General features: G+C 42.7%; 1 protein-coding gene across 3 annotated transcripts in view; it reads right to left on the minus strand.

The window, feature by feature from the left end:
* The window catches only part of DCTD (dCMP deaminase), a 178,747-nt gene that overhangs the window by 130,270 nt on the left and 22,422 nt on the right, over positions 1-26,055 (minus strand). The window contains exons 4-7 of one of the 3 annotated variants that reach the window (XM_073341732.1): positions 24,672-24,788; positions 21,113-21,209; positions 18,446-18,520; positions 13,018-13,098 (exon numbers count right to left, since the gene is read on the minus strand). In XM_073341732.1, coding sequence (XP_073197833.1) covers positions 13,018-13,098; positions 18,446-18,520; positions 21,113-21,209; positions 24,672-24,788 — 370 coding nt within the window. Of the gene's footprint in view, positions 1-13,017; positions 13,099-13,135; positions 13,290-18,445; positions 18,521-21,112; positions 21,210-24,671; positions 24,789-26,055 lie in introns of those variants that run through there. The other 2 variants (XM_073341734.1, XM_073341733.1) reach the window with 2 other exon arrangements.

Genomic DNA, 26,055 nt, shown 5'->3' on the forward strand with positions numbered 1-26,055 from the left:
GCCAAATGCTGTTCAGTGGACCGAAAAGTGTCAGAAGGCCTTTAACAAGCTTAAAGCGACACTCATGTCTGACCCTGTACTAAGGGCCCCAGACTTTGACAAACCGTTCCTAGTAACCACAGATGCGTTCGAGCGTGGTGTGGGAGCAGTTTTAATGCAGAAAGGACCTGATCAAGAATTCCACCCTGTAGTGTTTCTCAGCAAAAAACTGTCTGAGAGGGAAAGCAACTGGTCAGTCACTGAAAAAGAATGTTACGCCATTGTCTATGCTCTGGAAAAGCTACGCCCATATGTTTGGGGACGGCGTTTCCACCTGCAAACCGACCATGCTGCACTGAAGTGGCTTCACACCGTCAAGGAAACTAACAAAAAACTTCTTCGGTGGAGTTTAGCTCTCCAAGATTTTGATTTCGACATCCAACACATCTCAGGAGCTTCTAACAAAGTGGCTGATGCACTCTCCCGTGAAAGTTTCCCAGAGTCAACTGGTTAAAATCGTCCTTGAGATGTGGAAAATATTGTTAGTCTTTATGTACTTGGTAGTATATTTAGAGATGCATGTGTCTTATTAACTCTGTTTTTCCTAGAGCTCCAGGAAGAAATCCCAGCCAGTGTTTCACCCTAGCTGAGATTTGGGGGGCGTGTCATAAATATAAAGGGAAGGGTAAACCCCTTTGAAATCCCTCCTGGCCAGGGGAAAGCTCCTCTCACCTGTAAAGGGTTAAGAAGCTAAAGGTAACCTCGCTGGCACCTGACCAAAATGAGCAATGAGGAGACAAGATACTTTCAAAAGCTGGGAGGAGGGAGAGAAACAAAGGGTCTGTGTCTGTCTATATGCTGGTCTTTACCGGGGATAGACCAGGAATGGAGTCTTAGAACTTTTAGTAAGTAATCTAGCTAGGTATGTGTTAGATTATGATTTCTTTAAATGGCTGAGAAAAGAATTGTGCTGAATAGAATAACTATTTCTGTCTGTGTATCTTTTTTGTAACTTAAGGTTTTGCCTAGAGGGGTTCTCTATGTTTTTGAATCTAATTACCCTGTAAGATATCTACCATCCTGATTTTACAGGGGGGATTTCTTTATTTCTATTTACTCCTATTTTTTATTAAAAGTCTTCTTGTAAAACACTGAATGCTTTTTCATTGTTCTCAGATCCAAGGGTTTGGGTCTGTGGTCACCTATGCAAATTGGTGAGGCTTTTTATCCAACATTTCCCAGGAAAGGGGGGGTGCAAGTGTTGGGAGGATTGTTCATTGTTCTTAAGATCCAAGGGTCTGGGTCTGTAGTCACCTAGGCAAATTGGTGAGGCTTTTTACCAAACCTTGTCCAGGAAGTGGGGTGCAAGGTTTTGGGAAGTATTTTGGGGGGAAGGACGCGTCCAAACAGCTCTTCCCCAGTAACCAGTATTAGTTTGGTGGTGGTAGCGGCCAGTCCAAGGACAACGGGTGGAATATTTTGTACCTTGGGGAAGTTTTGACCTAAGCTGGTAAAGATAAGCTTAGGAGGTTTTTCATGCAGGTCCCCACATCTGTACCCTAGAGTTCAGAGTGGGGGAGGAACCTTGACACCATTGTTCTATAAAATGTGTCTTTTTAAATACCACTGTCCCTTTTTTATTTCCTCCACCAGCTGCATGTGTTTCAAGGATCACAGGATCTTCTCCTTCTCAGAGGCTAGCGAAGATTAGAAGGCGAAAAAACCGCACTCGCGATGAAATTTTCTCTGAGCTCATGCTGTCCTCCAGCACTGACAGAGCCCAGACGAATGTGTGAAGGCAGACAATGTCAGAGTGCAGGAAAGCACAAAATGACCGGGAGGAGAGGTGGCAGGCTGAAGAGAGTAAGTGACGGGCTGAAGAGAGGGCTGAAGCTGAAAGGTGGCAGCAGCGTGATGAGAGGAGGCAGGATTCAATGCTGAGGCTGCTGGAGGATCAAACTAATATGCTCCAGCATATGGTTGAGCTGCAGGAAAGGCAGCTGGAGCACAGGCCGCTGCTACAGCCCCTGTGTAACCAACCGCCCTCCTCCCCAAGTTCCATAGCCTCCTCACCAAGATGCCCAAGAACGCGGTGGGGGGACCTCCAGGCACCCAGCCACTCCACCCCAGAGGATTGCCCAACCAATAGAAGGTTGGCATTCAATAAATTTTAAAGTTTTAAAATTTTTTAAAGTACTGTGTGGCCTTGTCCTTCTCTCCTCCACCACCCCTCCTGGGCTACCTTGATAGTTATCCCCCTATTTGTGTGATGAATTAATAAAGAATGCATGAATGTGAAGCAACAATTACTTTGATCACCGCTTGCAGAGGCAATAAAAGGAGGAGGGGAGAGTGGTTAGCTTACAGGGAAGTAGAGTGAACCAAGGGGTGGGGGGGTTTCCATCAAGGAGAAACAAACAGAACTGTCACACCGTAGCCTGGCCAGTCATGAAACTGATTTTCAAAGCTTCTCTGATGCGGACTGCGCCCTCCTGTGTTCTTCTAACCGCCCTGGTGTCTGGCTGTGTGTAAACAGTGGCCAGGTGATTTGCCTCAACCTCCCACCCCACCATAAACATCTCCCCCTTACTCTCACATATATTGTGGAGTGCACAGCAAGCAATAATAAAAGTAGGAATACTGGTTTCGCGGAGGTCTAACCGAGTCAGTAAACTGCGCCAGCGCGCTTTTATACATCCAAATGCACATTCTACCACCATTCTGCACTTGCTCAGCCTCTAGTTGAACAGCTCCTGACTGTCCAGGCTGCCTGTGTATGGCTTCATGAGCCATGGCATTAAGGGGTATGCTGGGTCCCCAAGTATAACTATAGGCATTTCAATATCCCCAATGGTTATTATCTGGTCTGGGAGTAAAGTCCCTTCCTGCAGCTTTTGAAACAGACCAGAGTTCCTGAAGATGAGAGCGTCATGTACCTTTCCCGGACATCCCACGTTGATGTTGGTGAAACGTCCCTTGTGATCCACCAGTGCTTGCAGCACTACTGAAAAGTGTGGTTGTGGTTTATGTACTCACTGGCTTGGTGCTCCGGTGCCAAGATGGGGATATGGGTTCCGTCTATGGTCCCACCCCAGTTAGGGAATCCCATTGCAGCAAAGCCATCCATTATGGCCTGCAAATTTCCCAGTGTCACTACCCTTGATATCAGCAGATCTTTGATTGCGTTGGCTACTTGCATCACAGCAGCCCCCACAGTAGATTTGCCCACTCCAAATTGATTCTCGACTGACCGGTAGCTGTCTGGTGTTGCAAGCTTCCACAGGGCTATTGCCACTTGCTTCTCAACTGTGAGGGCTGCTCTCATCTTGGTATTCTTGAGCCTCAGGGCAGGGGAAAGCAAGGCACAAAGTTCCATGAAAGTGCCCTTATGCATGCAAAATTTTCACAGCCACTGGGAATCGTCCCAGACCTGCAACACTATGCGGTCCCACCAGTCTGTGCTTGTTTCCCAAGCCCAGAATCGGCGTTCCACTGCATGAACCTGCCCCCTTAGCACCATGATGCCCACATTACCAGGGCCCGTGCTTTGAGAGAAGTCTGTGTCCCTGTCCTGGTCACTCTCGTCACCACGCTGACATCACCTACTCGCCCGGTTTCGCTTTGCTAGGTTCTGGTACTGCATATACTGCTGGATAATGCATATGGTGTTTAATGTGCTCCTAATTGCCAAAGTGATCTGAGCGGGCTCCATGCTTGCCGTGGTATGGCGTCTGCACAGAAAAAAAGCGCGGAACAATTGTCTGCCGTTCCTCTGACAGAGGGAGGGGCGACTGACGACATGGCTTACAGGGTTGGCTTACAGGGAATTAAAATCAACAAAAGGGGTGGCTTTGCAAGAAACAGAATGGCCCCCTCAAGGCTAGAACTCAAAACTGGGTTTAGCAGGCCGTTGATTTCACGGAGGAAGGGAGGAGAAAACGAATACAACACAAATCTGGTCTATTTCTTGTTTTGATCCACTTCATCTATCTTTATACATCTTGATGGCAGCAGACTGTACAGTACATCCGCTAGCCATCGTCATCTCCTGGGTGCTTGGCAGAAGACAGTACAGTATGACTGCTGGCCATCGTCTTCTGCTGGCTGCAGATTAAAAGACAGTGCACTGCCAGTAGGACTGAATCGCCATGAAACGAAACTTAAAAGGGAAATGACTTCGCTGAATCACTCCCATGTTTGCCCAGGCGCCCTTGACCTCATTGAGGTCGGTTAAAACAGTACCCTGGACTACGTCGACAATGGCTACCAGTCATACTGCACTGTCTGCTGCCAAAAGGCAATAAACTGTTGCTGTGTAGCAATGCAGTACCGCGTCTGCCAGCACCCAGGAGATATACGGTAACTGTTAGCTGAGCGGGCTCCATGCTTGCCGTGGTATGGTGTCTGCATAGGTAACTCAAGAAAAAAGGCGCAAAACAATTGTCTGCCCTTCCTTTCATGGAGGGAGGGAAGGAGGGAGGGAGGGAAGGGGGGCCTGACGATACGTACCCAGAACCACCTGAAACAATGTTTTAGCCCCATCAGGCACCGGGATTTCTACCCAGAATTCAAATGGGTGGCGGAGACTTCGGGAACTGTGGAATAGCTACCCATAGTGCAACACTCTGGAAGTCGATGGTTGCCTCGGTACTGTGGACACACTCCACCGACTACATGCACTTAGAGCATTTGTGTGGGGAAACACACAATTGCCTGTATAAAAACGCTTTCTGCAGAACTGACTTCTATAAATTTGACCTAATTTCATAGTGTAGACATACCCTTATAACCACAGCAATTACACATGTGAACCATCTCTGAAGAAAGAAAAGGAATACTTGTGGCATCACAGAGACTAACAAATTTATCTGAGCATAAGCTTTTGTGAGCTACAGCTCACTTCATCAGATGCATGCAGTGGAAAATACAGTGGGGAGATTTAGATACACAGAGAACATGAAACAATGAGCCGGGGGGGGGGGGGGAAGATGACGACGACACACCTTTTGTAGTGATAATCAAGGTGGGCCATTTCCAGCAGTTGACAAGAATGTGTGAGGAACAGTGCCGGGGGTGGGGGAAGTGGAATAGGAAATAGTTTTACTTTGTGTAATGACACATCCACTCCCAGTCTTTAGTCAAGCCTAAGTTAATTGTATCCAGTTTGCAAATTAATTCCAATTCAGAAGTCTCTTGTTGGAGTCTGTTTTTGAAGTTTTTTTGGTGGAGAATTGCCACTTTTAGGTCTGTAATCGAGTGACCAAAGAGATTGAAGTGTTCTCCAACAGGTTTTTGAATGTTATAATTCTTAACGTCTGATTTGTGTCCATTTATTCTTTTACGTAGAGAGTGTCCAGTTTGGCCAATGTACATAGCAGAGGGGCATTGCTGGCACATGATGGCGTATAACACATTGGTAGATATGGAGGTGAACGAGGCTCTGATAGTGTGGCTGATGTGACTAGGCCCGATGATGGTGTCCCCTGAATAGATATGTGGACAGAGTTGGCAACGGGCTTTGTTGCAAGGATAGGTTCCTGGGTTAGTGGTTTTGTTGTGTGGTTGGTGGTAAGTATTTGCTTCAGGTTGGGGGGCCGTCTGTAAGCAAGGATTGGCCTGTCTCCCAAGATCTGTGAGAGTGATAGGTCATCCTTCAGGATAGGTTGTAGATCCTTGATGATGTGCTGGAGAGGTTTTAGTTGGGGGCTGAAGGTGATGGCTAGTGGAGTCTGTTATTTTCTTTGTTGGGCCTGTCCTGTAGTAGGTAACTTCTAGGTACTCTTCTGGCTCTGTCAGTCTGTTTCTTCACTTCAGCAGGTGGGTATTGTAGTTGTAAGAATGCTTGATAGAGATCTTGTAGGTGTTTGTCTCTGTCTGAGGGGTTGGAGCAAACGCAGTTGTATCGTAGAGCTTGGCTGTAGACAACGGATCGTGTGGTGTGGTCTGGATGAAAGCTGGAGGCATGTAGGTAAGCATAGAGGTCAGTAGGTTTCTGGTATAGGGTGGTGTTTGTGTGACCATCGCTTATTAGCACCGTAGTGTCCAGGAAGTGGATCTCTTGTGTGGACGGTCCAGGCTGAGGTTGATGGTGGGATGGAAATTGTTGAAATCATGCTGGAATTCCTCCAGGGTTTCTTTTCCATGGGTCCAGATGATGAAGATGTCATCAATGTAGCTCAAGTAGAGTAGGGGCATTAGGGGACGAGTGCTGAGGAAGCGATGTTCTAAGTCAGCCATAAAAATGTTGGCATATTGTGGGGCCATGCGAGTACCCATAGCAGTGCTGCTGATTTGAAGGTATACATTCTCCCCAAATGTGAAATAGTTATGGGTGAGGACAAAGTCACAAAGTTCAGCCACCAGGTTTGCCGTGACATTATTGGCGATACTGTTCCTGATGGCTTGTAGTCCATCTTTGTGTGGAATGTTGGTGAAGAGAGCATCTACATCCATAGTGACTAGACATCCATAGTGTTTTCAGGAAGATCACCGATGGATTGTAGTTTCCTCAGGAAGTCAGTGGTGTCTCGAAGATAGCTCGGAGTGCTGGTAGCATAGGGCCTGAGGAGGGAGTCTACATAGCCAGACAATCCTGCTGTCAGGATGCCAATGCCCGAGATGATGGGGCGTCCAGGATTTCCAGGTTTATGGATCTTGGGTAGCAGGAAGAATACCCCTGGTTGGGTTTCTAGGGGGTGTGTCTGTGCGGATTTGTTCTTGTGCTTTTTCAGGGAGTTTCTTGAGCAGATGGTATAGTTTCTTTTGGTAACCCTCAGTGGGATCAGAGGGTAATGGCTTGTAGAAGCAAGCAGGTGTCCTTGGGCAGCTTGTCTGTGCTGGGAATAATAGTGAAGGCAGCCTAGGATACCCCCATTAGAAGAGAAAAAAATACACATCTCCACCCAAGTGAGGTGATGGCCAGGGGAAGTAGGAGCCTGACAATGGGTGCCCTTGCTGGATGAACTGAGGGGAAATACATGTGTAGTGGCACTGAACTGTGACACACATGTCTAGAGGAGGGGGAGTAAGGGAGACAAAAGATCAACTAACTTCTTTATTCTTCAGCTGTGCTTTTGAGCAACTGTGTAAACCAGTGGTCACCAACCAGTAGATCGTGATCGACTGGTTGATCCTGGAGCCTCGGACAGTCAATCACGATCTCCGGCCGCTAAAAGTCCAGTGGTGCAGCCACTAAGACAGACTCTCTGCCTGCCCCAGCGTCACGCTGCTCCTGGAAGTGGCTGGGAATGGGGAACTGTGGCCAATGGGAGCTGCAGGAGTAGTGCTTGCAAACAGGAGCAGTGCACAGAGACCTCTGCCCCCTCCCCAGGGGGCGCAGGGGTGTGCTGGCTGCTTACAGGAGTGGCATGGGGCTTGGGCAGGCAGGGAGCCTACCTTAGCCCCGCTGCACTGCTGCCCAGGAGCTGTCGGAGGTAAGTGCCACCTGGTGGGAGCCTAAACCCCTCCCGCACCTCAACCCCCCAGCCCTGAGCCCCTTCCCAGAACCAGCACTGCATACCCGCTCCTGTACCCCAACATTCTGCTCCACCTGGAGCCCCCTCTTGGACCCAAACTCCCTCCCAGAACTTGCCCCCAACCCCCTACCCCAGGCTCAGCCTGGAGCCCCCTCCCACACTCCAAACCCCTCGGCCCCAGCCCAAAAGCCCGCACCCCCTCCTGAACCCCAAACCCCTGCCCTAGCCCGGTGAAAGTGAGTGGGGGGAGTGGAAGGGGGAAAGGGAGTAAACAAAGCAGGGCCTTTGGGAATTGGGGGGCAGATCCTGGGTTGCACTTAAATTCAAAAAGTGATCTTGTGAGTAAAAAGGTTGGAGACCACTGGTGTAAGCAAAGCCCAAAGCCTTACCTGGCAGATTGATCCCTCCCCCATACATTATTTACCCCATCCTCCTTCCTTCACAGCCCTAGTCATCTAAGATTCAATGCTTTTACTGCCCATGGTCTTTGAAATATCTTCCGCTCCTCAAGAGCAGAACTTGGTCTTAAAAGGTTGGTTGTTTTTGTTACCTTCTAAAGAGTATTAATTTGTTGTTTTTAAGCCTATCCCTATAGCTTGTTAATTTAGAGTCTTAAATGGTGGTTCTAATCATTTAAAATATATTCAATTTTTTCTCTTTAAGAAAAGCTCTCTTGCTCTTAGGTAAATAGCCTAGCAGCGAAGAGAGACAGAATACAACTTCTCTAGTGAGGAAGAGGGAAATAATGTGTTTAGGATGATGCTAAAGTTAAAATGTTTGTACTTGGCACATTAATATCTGAGTGATTTATGCAATGTATAATTCATATAATAATTCATATAATAATAATGGATATTAACTATAATAATATTCATATAATAATAATGGATATAACTATTCTGACCTCACTAGTGAAGCTGGCAGGAGGAACCACAGCCTCAGAGAATAGAGGAACCTTGATGTCGTTCCTAGACAACCCTTAATGGATACAGTGGAACTTTGGGCATCCCACAGAGATTCACGCTGACTCATAAATATGAAACCGACATAGTTCTACAGCCTTTTTCACAATACAATCTCAAAGGTGGGGAAGGATCCTATTTTTCAGGGAAGAAAGCAAGTGCAGAGGTCAAGAAACTTGACCAGTCAGAGTCAGTAGCAGAGTGGTGAAGAGAACCCCAGTCTTCAGAGTTGTAGTCTGATATTCTAACCACTAGGCTACTCTGACTTCCCAACTGCTAAATGGACACAGTGAAGACATTTAAATCGGGGGCACTAGAAGCATCTCCTTCACTATGCTCCTTCCAGTCCTCTCAATTTAATTCTCTGAGCTTCTTCCATATTGCTCTGTGTAGTTGAAGAGCCTCCCACTTCTGTCTGCTAATCACCCCCTCCTTCAAATCCCCCACTCTTTCCGTGTTTGTGTTATAGCATGCTAGCTCTTCTGGTCTGATCATTTTGCGAAGTATGTGTAGAGCTACAGTGTTAGATAAATAATACATAATAATGAGCCCATACAAAATTATACTTTTACAAACATTTTAACTTAACTTATTTTAAGCATTCAAGAAAGAATCTTTCCCTCAATCATTATTCCCAAATCAGGATTCTGTGACTTAAGAATTAGTTTCAGGACTGCGTTTTTCACCCATAGGCGGCACTAGCAAATTCTACATTAACTATGATTAAACTTATTTGGCTAGTGCACATTACACTGAAACATCTCTTCAATTACACTTGGTAACTGAAGTAACATTTGTCTGCCATCAACAAAAAGGCTCATTAAGCTCAGCATCATTCCCTCCCCCCTTGCTTTTACTCCTCCCTCACAGTGCTCAATACCATGGTAAAAGGGTAGTCACATCAAAACCTAGCTATAACTTGCAGGCTCCTGCACTGTGATGAGATTCACTAGCTGAGAAGGGTTGGACACTATTAAAACAGCCAGAAGGGAAAGGGATTAAGTTTCCACACCCTCACTCATGGCATGGAAGACTCAGTGTGAATATCACGCTCAGATCCCACAAGTAGAAGCATGTTGTGCTACTGATAGTCCGCAGCGCTGGGCCACAAGAATACTAAGAAATGTGGTGTAATTTTGTAATCTCCGCCTAGATGAATTTGAAAACCTGGATTTAGGTTCTATGTATAGCTTTCCGCAGCTCCTCTTCTTTCCTCTATTCCTCAGTACACGTAACTTTATCTTTAGGGTAGATATAAGCTGTATTTGTTAAAGATTTCAACTTCTTGAAGTCTGAGAATGCCCCCCCAAATAAAGTCTCAATCTGCTTTCCTTAAATATAGCTCTTGGCTCTTTTTAGAGGCTTCCTTTCCAGACACTAGGCTCTGCTGCAGCTTTCCAAGTTTTCCCCCCCAAATTGGAACAGACAACCCATATAGGTTGACATGCTTTTGCAATGCTTGCTGCTCACATCAGAACATAACTAGCCAAAACTGCCTAGATTCTGAGTCTATACAGCTACCGAGTGGAGGAAAAGGGAGGTGTCGGTGGTACAAGCATGCACCTTAGACAGGACCATTTTGACAGGTATCAGTAAAGTGTGGGGAGGGGAGTGGAGGAGAAAACAGCAGGTTTACACGTTTATAGGCACCAAGACTGAAAGCTCTTAACACAGAAATACATGAGGAAACGTAAAATACTTCAGAATGTAATTTGCTTTAATATAAGGAAATGCAAAGACACATTTGTGTCTGTGTGTTCTGTTCTATCCCAATGAATAAGATTCCATCATTCACATTAATGGGAGTTAGGTCTGTCTTTTCTACACTGGGCTAAAACAAGTTAAATTTGCCAGCCCAATGGAGATCGCTATGCCTTATCTTTAAAAGGTAGTGTTTTGGGTTTAAAAAGAAAACAAAATGCTTTTCTAGACTAGGAGGTTAGTTTAAACAATAAAACCCACTACACTGCTAAGGTCTCGATGCTGAACACAGTCCCTCTGACTTTTCTGAGAATCTACATATGGGGCACGATCATGAGCTAAAACAACTGTGGCTTTTTCCCTTAGGTAAACAATGCCTTAGCCATGTTAGCCTGCGCTAATTTTTAGAGCGCATTTAAAACCAGTTTAGGAAATACTCTTAGCCCCAGCATGTGGAAAGGGCCTTGAATCAGAACATGCTACAATATTGCTAAAACATCACTGCTTTGGAGTGAAGGTGGTTATAATTATTCTTTTCATAGCTAGTATCTTTTGGGGGCAAGAAGGAATTTAGCTTCCATCTCTGTATAGGCCCTAATTCAGGAATGCACTTGAACACTGCTTAATTTTAAGCATTTGCTTAAGTCCCATTGACTTCAATCAGACTTTGGCACATACTTAAGTGCTGTCCTGAATAGGGGCATAAAATATTGCACAATCCCTCTGTTATAAGGTGCTTATTCACTTTGGTTTACAGGGAACTAACTTATTATGGAGGAAGGCTGGGATTGGTCTTCTACTAAGCAGTATACTACACACTACCGTCAAAGGCAGGAGACTGGACAAAAATGAATAGTTGTAGCGTAGAACATCCTACTATATATTTTTTTATAATCAACACACAAAAACCATTCTTTTGGTTAGCTTTAAGCCTAACAAGAGCCACCACAGATTCCAGTAATCTTTCTGTAAACAAAGAATCATATCCCATTATCAGTCAGATGTGATTTAAAGACCAGAAAGGACAAAGACATAAAGCCAGATTTTCAGGATTTATAGTAGAAACTCATTTTTCCCCACACTGGCATTCCAACTACTAGCCAGCAGTCAATTATGTAGTAAGAGCCAATACTATAATATGCCATTATCCAAACGTAACTGTCTAAATGCAGTCTTTTTTAAAAGGAAATATGTGGATTAACCCTGGATTCTGACTGTGGAGCTCTCTCTAGTCACATTTGACAGCTCTTCCAAGAAATATGAAAACACCTCATTATATAAGTTCATCATTATTAGGTTCTTTATTTCTTGTACTGTTATTAAAATGCCATAGTGTAAACACAGAATTACAATTGTAATCTTAATCAGTACTGGGTAGCCAGCGGTCTGCTGATTAAATATTTCAGGGAAAAGACCACGCTACAGAAAGGCTTTCACACAAGCTGACAGAAGAGCTACCTGAGTTATGACTGAGATCAGCTAAAACGTGTGTTTGAGTCTTTTTGTCAAATAAGTTGTAATATATTAAAGTGGTGGCTTGAATATACTCTATTTCCCTTCCTTTGGTGTGTTGAGACCTTTTGAACCCATGAAGGGAATGGAATACACATTGTCTTAAAAAGGGAGGTGGGGTGGGACGATCATGAGTAAGGTATCCCAGGAAGCAATATTTGGTAGTCTCTTTTTATTATCCATATTCTGCTGATTGGGCACATTATTCTTGTTCTGTTTAGGACTTTGTTTTATTCTAACTAAGGTGCAAAGAGCAGCATAGAGTAAACTATACAAACAACCAGGAAGCAGCTGCAGGCTTCCCATTTTGATTATCTTGTGTCTCACTTTTGTGGGGAGTAAACAGTGGGAATACACTGGCTGAGACCAGGTTTTCTATGAGTCCTTAAACACACACAAAATATTTGGCAGCTGTCCACTCACATCCCCACTCTTGCCTTCCCCCTGAAAATCTAGCACAAGCACAAAACAAGTCAGTGTAATTAAACTGCTCTCTTCCTTGTGTTTTCCTTTTCAATGCTACCCCACTGCTGAACAGTTCACAGAAAGATGGTGTCCTTATTGTTACTTATTGGTGATGACAGGCAGCAACAGTGCTCTCAGATATAGTCCCATTATGACACAATTATCTAGTCATGCCTTAAAGGCACAAAGCTACTCAAGACTTCTTCCTTCTGGAATACTTCCCCTAAAGGCAACCAGTTCAAAGTATACCCCCTATTAACTGGAACACTGACATCTTCAAAACATTTCTGGACAGCATAATTCCACTCCTCCCGCAGAGCAGTACCCTTAGGAACTAAGCTACTATGAATAAGCTCCTACCACAGCAAAAATCAAACATTTCGTTTTTACATATTTTGATTAAACCATATGCTTCATTAAAGCCTTCACCACCATTTAACAAAATAGCTGCAAATGCCAAGGAGATATTGTTTCTCTGAATAAAACTGTAATACATAGACAACTCACCACAAGCTCCTCTTACAACCCTTCTCCCCAATTCCCCTGAGCTTGATGAGTGGAAAAAAAACCAACAAAAAACCCCATAGCTCATACAAAAGGTCATATTAATTGAAACCATAACTAGGGTTACTACTGCAATGAGAATCTATCTTCCTCATGCCCCGTTGACACCCACCTTTCAGTAACTGAGTGTGAGATCTTAGAACAGATTTGGAGAAAAAAATACTTGACCAAAAGCAGATTTTACCTCCATTCTGAGTTTGCAGGGGGGAGATTTGCATTAAGCTCATTATTCAACCTGACTTTCAAAGGGAGTGGAATTCTAGAAACCCACCAGAATAGGCTCCTGTAAAATAAACCTTCTGGATCATCACCCCCAGAAAGAAAAACAAGACACTAATTGTGTAGAAGCCTGTTCCTACCTGTAAGATGATGGAAAGAGACTGTAGCAAGCTAGAAGGTTCTCACCAGCTGTGGTAATCTTCCAGGCTTTATTCTTGAGTCTTATTATGGGTACCCATAACAGAAGAAAACAGAAAAACCCATTTGGGTTAACAAAACAATCTTCTAGCAACTGAGTACAGCACTCTACCTCTTCAGAGACCTCTGGGTGCTTGCCAGCCAGATGGGTTTTTTTCCTTAATTTCCTGTATTCTGGATGTCTGCTTCAGTCCTCAGTCCCCACCCTGTACACCTGTGTGAGATCAAGTAGGGAATTAACCTGCTGTTTACTGGTGATCAGATAGGGACTCTGCACCTGGTCTCATTCCACTTAAGAAAGACACCACCACACACTACTTTAAGGACTGAGTCCAACAGCTACAGCTCTTCTTTTCTGGCCTGTTCTTGTCACCTTAGAACCCTTGGCAAGATGCAGTTGATTAGTGGCTGTCACAGGGTTAGAGCATTCATTCTGAGCATTGTACCTGAGGACCCTCTAAAATAGGCCTTTCCAACCTTTTCCTGCAATGACAATGGTCATTTTGGTGCCAACAGCGCTCTCAAGGGTGTTTATAAAGTCTTTCTAATATACAAAGCAATAAAGTGACATTACTGCACAACCGAAGCTACTTATATGAAGATTATTGCTGCTGTACAACAAGCCATATTATGAAAAACCACCACCCTCCCCTTTCTTGATGAGACTAAGAATAGGATATTGCTGGTTTCTTAGATTTTTTTTTTTCCAGTTTCACAGTGTGCATGTCAGGGCAGTATCTAGAATGAAAACTTAAGTGGGGCAGGATTAAATTTAAGGTAGTTTTAATCTATATGCCCAAAATGCATTGAATCCTATTCACTTGGATGACTACCTCACTTTCCAGCCAACACTGTTGAAGCTACTATTAGCTAAGGCGGAGTGGCCAAACTGTGGCTCTTTTACAGTGAAAGTGCAGCTCACGGAGGCCCCCCCCCCCGACCCATTCTCTCCCTTCCAGACCATTTAGGGGAGCTCAGGGCTTCTGTCCTGTGGCAGGATGGTGGGGTTAGAGGCTTCTGCCCAGCAGGGAGAGGTGGGGGGGGGGGGCTAGGGGCTTCAGCCACACCGGTGGCACCTGCTGGGGCTCAGGACTTCAGCCCTGCCCCTACTGAAGCCCTGAGACCCCCAGACCCTGCTGAGCAGAAGCCCCTAGCCCCAGCTCTTGGACTTCTGAAGATTGCCATATGCAGCACAGAGAGTCAGTAAGTTTAGCTATCTCTGAGCTAAGGTGCTCGAAGTAACAGCTCCCGTGGCTTAGATGGGGAGGGTTGGCAGAAGGGAGAGTCCTTGGCTTTGGAACTTGCTTGCTATTTTGGCTTCCTGAACCTAGATTTGGCAACCTTCATGATACACTACAGGACTTCATTACAGGATATACTATTAGGACTTACCGGTTGCACCAGGTTTTTCCAGGGGGACTTGGTAGTAAGAGGAGGCAGGTTACAGAGTCTTGCTTGTGGTCAGGAAGGTATCTAACAAGTTGTATTTTTTGGCATAATATGCACTGAAAGTTTTAGACAGGTGCAAATGGAAAAGTAAATAAATAAAATGATCAAGTGTGGGGTTGTAAAGTGCAGTCTGACTAAAGCTAGGGCTTGTGTAAAAAAGGAGCAATGAGACTGGAAAAAAAACACTCAAAGGATTCACTGTCTTCTGAAAGAGAAATGTGTGATTCTCCTCAGCTGTGAAATGTTACACCTGTTGTAATAATTACCCACTCTAAAGCTGAAAAGTTCCTTTACTCGCATTTCATGTAACAGCCTCACAGTTCTACAGATGCTTGGACCAAGAATCAAGAACTCTGATTTCACATCTTCCAATGACTTGTTCTCTCGCTTAATATAGGTCACGTTATGTATCTCTGCATTTCCACTGAATGCATCTGATGAAGTGAGCTGTAGCTCACAAAAGCTTATGCTCAAATAAATTTGTTAGTCTCTAAGGTGCCACAAGTACTCCTTTTCTTTTTGCGAATACAGACTAACACGGCTGCTACTCTGAAACCTGTCTTTATGTAATTCAGTTCCCCAACAGCAGAATTAGGGATAATACTTCCTAACTCACAGGATTATTGTGAGAATTAAGTTTTATTCAGCACTTTGAAGATGGAAAATTCTGCTATGGATTATGCCTTGTTGGAATATTAGTGCTAATGTGCTGCACCTGGAATAAAGATACTGATTTTAAGAAAGTTTCCACTGGTTCAGATCAGAGCAAGACTTGTTAAGCAGAGAGAGAGAACTTTAAGCTGCCTTTGCACCTCCACCCTCTGATCCTAGGCTACTCTGGGAGTTGGAGTGGCCCCTGGCATACTGCATACTGCCCTGGGGGCATGTCTAAGCTACTGCACTTTCCCTGGGTTGCAGCACTGCATGAATCATAGAATATCAGGGTTGAAACGGACCTCAGGAGGTCATCTAGTCCAACCCTCAAAGCAGGACCAATCCCCAATTTTTGCCCCAGATCCCTAAATGGCTCCCTCAAGGATTGAACTCACAACCCTGGGTTTAGCAGCCCAATGCTCAAACCACTGAGCTATCCCTCCCCCCTGGGCCCTCCATGCCAGGCACACTGCAATAGCAAGTGAGAAGCACAGAATCTCAGACACACTCCCAGAACCACCCGCGTGCCCCCCCCCGCCCCCGGTGGTGATTTACATCTCTTCCACTGCTCTTGATGCCCAAAACTATGTGCCCATTCAGGACTGCTGCCAGGGAGGGGCACATGACCCCTCTCATGGCTTCCCCGTCAGAATCTATTATTCTGTGGTGAAACAAAAAAATCTGCAGGGTACATGAATTCTGCACCTGCGCAGAATTCCCTCAGGAGTATATGATTTACAATAAGCACAACTATTGTTTATTTGGAAGTCAAAGTCATGTAGTGTTTACAAATGTATTTTCTTCTGGATTAAAGGACTGCAAGCAAGTATCCATCCTACTCTAAACAGGATACAAAAGCTTGATATGGTCTAAATGCCTCTTTAGGGTTTGCCTCTACTGTTGAACAGCACATTAACTTCTCAGACTAAGCTCTCTCTTCAGCTTGGCTTTGGTAGCATACCATATGTTACAATGTAAGACTTCCAATCTGCCCTTTGCTTTTTCTATCCCCTTTTATATGGAGCTGGCTTGGAGCTCATAGGACCTACCTATCAACATGAGTAAGCTGAAATTACTCTGCAAGCTTTACACAGGGTTCTAAGATCTTACATTACAGTGACTCAGCAGAAGAGGCCTATTCTCCTACAGAGGTCCCAAGAACTTCCCATCCTATTACATGGTGATTCAGAGTCAAATGTTTTGAGAAATGCACTATGAAAAACTAATCTATTCCTAGACTAAAAATTTCTTCATGTCAAAATGTTCTGTTTTAAAAATGGAGGGATGAACTGATGTAACAGCAGATACTGTAAAAGATGTGCAAGAGAAAAGTCATTCTTCAGACCATTTATTCACTCTGAAATGGAGCTCAATCTTTTTTTTTAAGATCATGTTGTCAGTATTATGTCTTTTCTGTTTGACATGATCCAGACACTATAGAACAATAAATATGTTGTTCATAAGATATAGAGAACTCCTTGTGATATTTGCAACAATTGCATTTTAAAATCCAAAAATTCATTGTTGCAGTAACTACAAGAGATTTTCCCCCAATGATCAACCCAGGATAATTTGACATACCTCTTTACATTTCATCTCTTACAGACATACTGAAATAAACATGGAGCTCCTAGTACAAGCCGTTTGAGAACTGAGGTGGGGGTAGGAAAATTAGAAAGTAATTTTTAGATGCTCAAATAGTCAGTCCAATCTACCTCAAAATTAGCACATAAAAAAAAAATCTCTTGATTTCAGACCAAATTTCAGGTGAGAAACAATTATGGAAGTTGGAGGGAGTAAGGGAAAAGGTCACAAATAACTGACATCTTACCTTTACACCATAATGTCCCTTTAGGAGCCAAGTGGTTTTTGAACATTACACTTTATGTAATGACATCACAAATGTACAAAATATGCTTTGCATATGATTGCAAAAACAGCAGCACTCTGGAGTCTAGCACATGTTGTAATATTATAATAATGAGTCTACTTCAGCATAGCAGATTTTAATAATACTTAATAGTACTGGTAGGAAGCCAAATTACATAATGTCCCAAAATATGGAACAGAAAGCCTTTACAGAAAAAAATAAAAGCTTACTGAAATATAACCATATTTAAAAAAAATATGATTACCTCTGGGATAAAAAAATCTTCTAAACAAAGCCATTAGGCATATTTAATTTAAAAAAAATCAAATTAAAGAAAAGGCACTCAAATCTATTCCCAAACCTCAAAATAAAATTAAAAAGGACATTATTTTAGGCAACATTTGTGAAAATGAAGGCACTGTGCCAGCATTAAGAAACAAGCTAAAACCACAATTACTACTTTTGGCATAGACAACCTCAACATGGGTTGAATATCTTGTTTCTCTCTGAGGACAAGAAATTATTCAGTTACCTTACAGGTTAATTCTGAGATTGAACTGTATTGGATTGTCTAGTAGAAACTTAGACCAATAAACTAACTTCCTTTTAGGCAAGAAAATCAACTCCAAATAAGGTCCCATAGGTGAAAGTCCAATGATTTATTCACTTAGCCCCCATTAAGTTCTTGGGAAAAAGAATTTAAAGCCCCTCTAAACCGAATCCAACACAGAAAATTCTCCAAACATATCTAAAACACACACACACCATATATTACAATGTAAGACAGCAATTAAAAGAAAAATCACTACCACATCTGCAAATAAAAGTACATTGCAACACTACAGTTTGACACCACAATATTTTAATCTAATTGTTGTAACTTTTTAACAAGAATATTCTAGTAATTCTGTAGATTGAATATCAATATTTGCATGGACATCTCCTCTTACACTTCATGTGGATTAGCTATTTTGATCCCTGTATCCAATAAGGACAGATCCATATATGTAAGTGAGGTTTTCCAGCATGTTATTGCCTACAATAAATACTACTGTTAGACTGTCTTCAATGATTCTGACTCCATTTAATAGAGCAGATGATGGACACAATAAGAATCAAAATCATTTTCTTGCAGTACATATGCAGTACTATGTTTCCTCTATATAGTTCTAGATTTTAAAGTAGGCTTGAAAAAAATGCAGCAACCAAAAGTTTAGATGTAGATTCTGTACGACAAGGCTGACAGAGAAAAATTTCAGGCCTTACATTCTTCAGATGTCTACTTTGGCTGTAGTGGCTATTAAAAAGTTATGTGTGACTTCAAGATGAAGGGCATTAGCAGCTTCTCAGAAAAGGATAATCACAATCTTCTAGAGATTTAATGAGACGTAACTCACAGAGGCTTTTGACTCGGTCTGCCGTTAATTGAATCAAAGTCAATGATGATCTTATTGCACTTTGGTTTGAATTTCCTGAAAATAAGAAAAAATATGGATAGATATTAGCCAGTGAGTAGTTAAATATTTTGTTTGCTTTGGCGCCAACTAAATTTTTTTTTGAAGAAAATTTCCTTGGATTCACTTAGCGTTTTATCTCTATAGGAGCCAATTATAGTGCACCATACAGAGAGAAACCCGGACAAGAAAGACTAAGACAAAAAGACACATGGGGTTGTTTAGTCTGTATATTCTTCAGCTATTGGAGTTCATAAATTACCCAGGAGTCAAAGGATTTCTAACAACTTAGCTGCAGGAGGTGGCATCATGTTACAAGTTTTTCTGCAAAATTTTATCTCTTTTCTTTCCTGCCAAGTTTTCACAGCAAACTTTAAAAGTACACTTCAATAGTTTTTGAGCAAAGGGAATAGATTGCATTATGCATCATACAAGAAATAACTAAACTGGTTAAGAAGGAATCATTTAAAAATTATAACTTTAGAATTGTAAAATTAATATTGCAACAAAATGCATCCTTTTACACCATTAGAGCATCTGCTACTGCAGTTAGTAAGGAAGGTATTTGGGGACTAAATATATAATTTACAATCTATGAATAAACAAAAGGATTATGCAAATAGTGTGAATTTAGTGTCTCATTAGGCTCCACAATTCAGTTCCAGAGATTTGTTAAGTACAACTTGTATCCTTAATAATCAATACAACAGGTGAAAACAGTAAACACAGTAAAGGATATGTTGTTGACTACAGAAACCTTGAAGGATTATGATACCCATTTTGTCCAGACCAGCAGTCTGAAAAGCAAGTAACAACACTCACCATGGGGAAACTGTACTAAGATTTCACTTGTAAAGGAATGATTTATGCCTTACTTAGCCAAGTAGCTTTAGGGGAAGGAAATACACTGACTTTAAAAGTGAATTTCAAATACTGCTGCACTGGTTCATGGGTGTTTCTCAGCCCAGCAGGTAGCTTTCATCGTAAAATTTTCTCTGTCAGAATTGCTGTACTTGTAAAATTTAAGAAGGTTTTATATTAATATTGTAAAACTTTTTGGAATTTTAAAGTCTCCCCATGATTGCGTAATTAGTCTCACCCATAGCATGTTATTTGTATCAAACTAGCTGTCAGACAGATTGTCTTGAGATATCTCTGTCACTACTCTTAACAGATCATTCAGATCCTCATTACTTCAGGACAGATATTTCAGGTTTTATTCTTTTCTTTTAAGAAAGCACACTGCGAAAGACCAGATGGTGATAGGGACTGATAAATGATTATACGAGAACGTCTTACCCTATGTGGCTGTGTGATGGAGCAGCTGCCCCACAAAGCTAGATGGAAGGTTAAAGCAGTCCTCAGGGAGGCTGCGCAAAACCCAACCAATGGGAGGCGGGCATGAAGAGAGCCAATCAGCAGAAGATTTGTCGGAGCAGCCCATCAGGGCCAGGGAGGCCATATAAGAAGAGCTGCTCAACAGAGCAGGGGTAGTCTCTCCCTGGACTGCAAGAGAATGACTGGTTGCCTTAGAGATGTACCTTAGCTAGAGCAGAGCTGGGCAGGGTCAGGGGGGCAATAGGGAGCTCCAGCCTGAGGACTGCCAGAGCGAGGCCCCTGATAAAAAGGGCCAGGAAGGTGCTAGGGCTACGGGGAAGTGGGCCAGGGAAATAGGCGGTAGGAATTAGAGGAGCGGCAGCACGTGGTCGCCAGCTAAAGGGTCCCTGGGTTGGGGCCCGGATTAGTGAGTGGACCCAGACCCCCCTCGCTCCCAGTACCCTCACTTGTCACAGAGGGGGTGGCCAGTATTCAGACTGCAGTTATCCCCTTGAGGTGAGGGACTAGACTGAAGGCTACAGTAGGCCGCAGCAGCAAGTGGATGGACTAGAGACAGCCAATTCCCCTGAAAGGGGGGAGAAAGTGGAGTGGGGCACAGCCTGAGGGCCATGCCCAGAAGAGGATGCCACGGTCTGGGGAGCGATGCGCATCTTAGAGGTAGAGCAGAAGTGATGGTAGTGAGACACCACTAGAGAAAGGCGCATTGGCAACCAAGAGTTAATTCCCAGCACAGCCAGCAGGAGGTGCCAAGGTGGTGAGTCCTGCCCTATCACAAGCTGGTTTAACTCCAGCTCAGACTGGTTGCGACGGAAGGTTATTACCCTTCCAACAGGGCTCCACGGTCTACATAAAACAAATTGGTGGTTCCAGTCCAGCTCCTATGAGTACACACACACCAGAAACCACCACCCCAATTGGCAATCTTGATGGCAGTCTCAGGAGAAAGGCCAAGGACTGAATGAATATTGGGGTGAGAAGGTAGGTCACTCCCAAGTCCACGAGATTGGACTTAAAGCACATTGGCAGGGCACAGTACAGAAGCATCTGCTGCTGTTCTCCAGGGAGCACACGGTCAAAGGCTATCAAAGGTGCTGAATTGACTGGTACTAAATCTGCATGAGAGTTTTTGTAAGAGAATTAACTGTACCACAGAAGTTACATAACATAAGGAGAAAATAAAGCTTTTGCCTAAAGGTTGTCTTCCTCATACAGCAATTTCTTCATCTTCACATTTAAAATCAACCACCACCACCAGTCAAGACTATGTCTTACCTGTATATAATTCCAGCTAAATCAAACAGGCGACGGGCAGCTGTCATTTCAGGGCTATCATGGTATTTGTCAGACATAAAAATAACTTCTTTTATACCTAGAAATATTTTATCAAGAGACATGCTAGAATTACAAGCAGAAATAAATATGGTAGGGAAAAATAATTTAGATGTATACAGGCTAAAAAGGGCACCTATCCATACACTCTAGGTGCCACATCACATGAAAATGTATTATAAATTGTACCCTAAGAGTGGAGCAGTACAATATAGAGCTGTTCAGAAAATAGCTTCCCCATGAAAAATTTTTGGTGAAAATAAAAAAATTGAAATTTTCCATGAAAAACTGAAAACCAAGAAATTTCAGCCAAAACCTGAAAAGTATGTTAAAACAACAACAACAACAACAACAAAAACAACAAAGAGCTGAAGTTTTCCATGGAAAGCACACACTTTCTGTGAAAATTTTCATTTCGTTGAAAACACAATTTTCCATCACAAACAATTTTGATGGAAATTTTTCACTTAGCCTTTGTACAAACCAATGTGACTCATCATAGTTAAACCAGGAAGCAATTCCCCATTTTTCAAATACAGGCCCTACATATGGGTAACTGACTGTGCCCCAGCTCTTAATTAACTACTCTTGTCTTAAATAGGTCAGAGGAGAAATGAAGAGGCAGAACCAGGAGTGATATTTAAATATTTCAATGGCTACCACATTTTCTCTGTTAAAATACTCTCCTAATTAGGATGACTATTAACACTTAACTATTTAACTACTGATCAAAGCACATAAGAAAGAAAATGAACAACTATATTGTGAAGAGCTGCGAACCTTTTATTTTTGTGTCACAAATGAGTACACCTTGGTCTGGATGCAAAACACCAATAGTTCTTTTTCACACCAGTTTCAATCCCTGTAAAGTTCAGAACACATTAACTATGGATTAAATTTGGTTCTTGTAGAATCCTGGTCATCAATGTCACAGTTACTCTGCCCCCTCCTGGTCTCTCTGTGTGCCCCTCTACCCCTAGGTCTCAGAATGGAATCACGTGATTCTCCTGCTCTCAAACCAAGTACTGGAGCGCAGACTCCTGTGTCAACCATGATCACCTTAGAGGTCTAACACACCCTGCTGTTCTTTTTCCTCCAGGACAATGACAGTGGTAATCAACAATCAAAGCAGAGCATCATTTATTTAGAAGAAAAAGCACTACAGAAAAAAAAGTGTGTCTTAAAAACAATTAGCCAACCTAAATTCTATGCTTGCTTTTCCTTAATGTTTACCATTCCCTAAGATCTGGAAAGGCCAATTCCTTTAGACTCCTCCCAGAGTCTGTCTCTACGTGTCAGCAGCTTCTGACAAGTACCCCGACCTTCACAGGAATCAGACTTTTTAACTTTGAAGTCCTTTTATCTGCTAGATCCCAGTATTACCAAACAACATTCACAGCATATGGGACACAAGTTATAGGATCTCTGAAACTAAAATTTGGGTCCTCTTGTCTGTCTAACATATATCTAAATGCACTTATTTAGGAAGCCATTGTATTACTTCCTTGTTCGTTTTTCTAATAGCCCCAATAGAAATCAGATTAATGCATCTAGAATAACTTCTCACTGACCTGGTCAAATGCAGGACTTTGGCTATATGGACACTGAGTTTGCAGAAAGCCTGGTTGTAAATATATTCCACACTAAGCCTGCCATGCAGTAAGTATCTGAGGGCTTTCCTACTGTGCACTAAAAGTTCCTTAGTGCACTCTAATCTACTCCGGTTTCAAAGCAGGACAGATTAAATCATATTAGGGGACTTTTAGTGCATGGCAGCAGGATCCACATGAACATTTAGTGTCACTGGTATATGGGGTGTTCACTTCTCCGCAGGGCTAATCCACAAAATTTTCCCCAGAGCCAAATTCCATTCTCTGCCCTGCCCCCAAGTGTGCCAGGGGTCCTAGTCCCCTTAGGCAATTCCTCACCATGGAATCCAGGGTGAGGCAGTGGACTGCATCCTTGCCCCCTGGGTTTGCACTCTATGATGACTGTGGAGTGCCTCTTTTCCCCGCATGTGTTGGGGTGAGGCAACCAGCACTTCCTCCCATCTGCCTCAGGTCCATTTACATTTTTATAAATCATTGCAGTTATAGATGAAGGAACAAATATCTTTCCCTCTCCCTCCTGCTCTGGCGGGTACCATATGGTTAGGAACATTCTTTACCAGTCAAAGTGTCCCTTCTCTCAGTGAAGTTTGGACGTACAGTACCTTTCACCCACTTCTACTTGTGATTGGCTACAGCAATGTTCAGCTCTGTCTCAGTTTCCTTGGTAAGGATAGGCAGTGAGCTAGCTTCCCTAGTCACAGAGTCAGGCTTCAGAGAATTTACATGTGGGCCTGTGTGACTGTCATCTCCCATGCAGAAATGGATAGAGGTCCTTCTCCACCCTCCACTTTATACACTTGTTCATAAATGCTGCACATGTAGCTTCACTTTAAGAACCTATCCCTATTGTCACAAGTAGGTGTAATTATACCCCCCCTCCATCCTAGCTTCTCCATTCAGATTTTGGATGACACCTTCACTCACTCTTATGGCCAACTGGCAGCACCTGATATCAGTCTTTTGTTTGTACAGGGAAAAGAGCAGGATTTTGGCTTAAGCATACAATATATCATACCCAAGTAATACATCAAAACGTGTATCTTCTAGCATCCCAAATACCAACATTCCCTAACCTTCCTGGGTATGTATCGGAAGGTGGACCAAAGGCACAACAAAGGGCTCTACCTTGGGTATCTTCATTCACCTTTTACATCCTCCCAGAATTTGATGAGATTTCACTACATGAGGTCTGACTATAGTTCAGTGAGTCCCGGAATCCCTATACCCGGTAAATGTCTCCCCATTAACTTTCACCTTTTGCTCTCTCAAGCGATAACTCCTTTATAAATACATTTTGCTAACTCAGAGTTTTAGGAACTTAGGGAGGGAGTTTTATGGAACCAAAGTCTACTGCAGTTACACCAAATAATCTGAAAAAAGGCAAAACATTCAGGAACTTGCTGCAGTGGTCTAGATTTATAACAATTGTAATGAAAGATATAATTAAAGTAGGATCATAGAAGTCTTATGACATTTATGAGCAAAGATATTTTAAAATCTTAAAATATCTACCATGTATTACATTAAAATTAAAATTTCATGTATATACTCCCAACAGACCTCGTGTCAGGCAGAAGTTTATTTCTTTTCCCCATACTCTATTCTGTGTGTCAGAGCACAGTAAACTGACAGTAATGATATGCAGCTCCTGGTCTAAGAAGTTGTAAACCTAAATTAAAAACATGCTAAGAATCACAGAGGATGCAATTAGCACTGGAAAAGCTTGGCACCACTCAAATGCAAAAACACAAGAAGTATCTTATGAAGCTGATAGTGCAATTAATTTAGATCTAAACAGCAGCAATTTAAAATCAAATAAATCTGTTATAAGGTGCTGATGAGCAAGCAGTGCTGCAACTCTGACAAATCAAGCTGGTATCTTTGCTCCTTACCTGCCTGGATGATGAGCTTTGCACATTCATTACACGGAAACAAGGCAACATACATGCTGCAGCCTTTCACATCAGCTGAGTTTTTGTTCATAATGGCATTCAATTCAGCATGGCACACTGGATTTTAAAAAAGTAGAAGAAAAATATTCATAATACTGTTCATTAAAATGAGTCAATCTAAAATTAACAGTGTTAAAAGGTAACTGCTTGTATTCTTTCAAAGTCAAAAAACCTGACTTATTCATTATAGAGGGAAAAGAAAAAAAATTAAACCAGAAATACCAAGATTAATGAAGGTCAATTGTTCTGACCAGGCTGCTGATTAGGAATGAAATCATTAAGCACATTAGCATTGCCATTTCCTAGCACCTATAGTAGGCAACGAAGCTCTAGGGCTGAAACTACTTAGTCTTCAACCACCTTAAGTATGGCAATATCTTACAGCTTCACAACTCTCTAGAGTATCTAATTGCCAATATAAAACAGCTCATTTATTGTTTACATGCACAGATAGGAACATTCTTATGGCTATACACGTGCCATGTACACTCTTAAGGGCAGGAGAATCATGAAGTAAAACTGAGCAGTTTTGTCCTCAGGGTGTCAGAACTGCTCAGCTTTGCTGCATGATTCTCTCACCCTGAGAATACACAAGAGACACTCATAACCACAAGAATGTTCTTATCTTTAATGTTAAGTGAGCATACTGATCATGAAAAGATGCCAGACTTCCTGAATGAAAAAACAAAGTCCTCTATTTCTCTACAGCACAAATATAGCAAAGGCAGCAGCTTCACTGTACCATTCCACCAACGTGCCTCAGCTCTTAAGAACAAGCCACATCTATAGGTCTAAATTCTCATACTGGACACACCAAGATGGTATTTAATGTCTTGCAAACTGGAGTATATTTCAGTCTCCCTAGACATTCAATCATTCAAGGCCCCTGGGCAGTGCAGTGATGTGTGCAATATAAAATACTGGATAGATGAATTAGATGGCAGTTCTAGCAGAGTACCCTCTGCTAAGTAATTTCGAGAACAATAGTGGATTTTGTGATTCGGATACCTGATGACTAGGAAAAGGACAGAGACCACCAACTTATTATAGAGATAGAATTCCAGGAATGCCACTCTGTGGGTCTGAAGCCTATTATGACTGTAGAGTCAGCATGAAGTGATGGAAACAGCTATAAGCAGGGTTAAGAGATCCTTTTGTTCAGAATGTCACCAGGCTCAATCATCTCTGGATTCTGCAGTCTGTTACTGTCCAGTTTTAAGTCCTCAGCCATTTTGATGTTCCAAAATTACACTGGATAGCGTACAGCTACAGTAATGAGGCATTTATTTATGCCATGCCAAGAACCTCAGGCCTGGTCTACGCT

The sequence above is a fragment of the Lepidochelys kempii genome, chromosome 4 (genome assembly GCF_965140265.1).
Source record: "Lepidochelys kempii isolate rLepKem1 chromosome 4, rLepKem1.hap2, whole genome shotgun sequence".
NCBI lineage: Eukaryota > Metazoa > Chordata > Testudines > Cheloniidae > Lepidochelys > Lepidochelys kempii.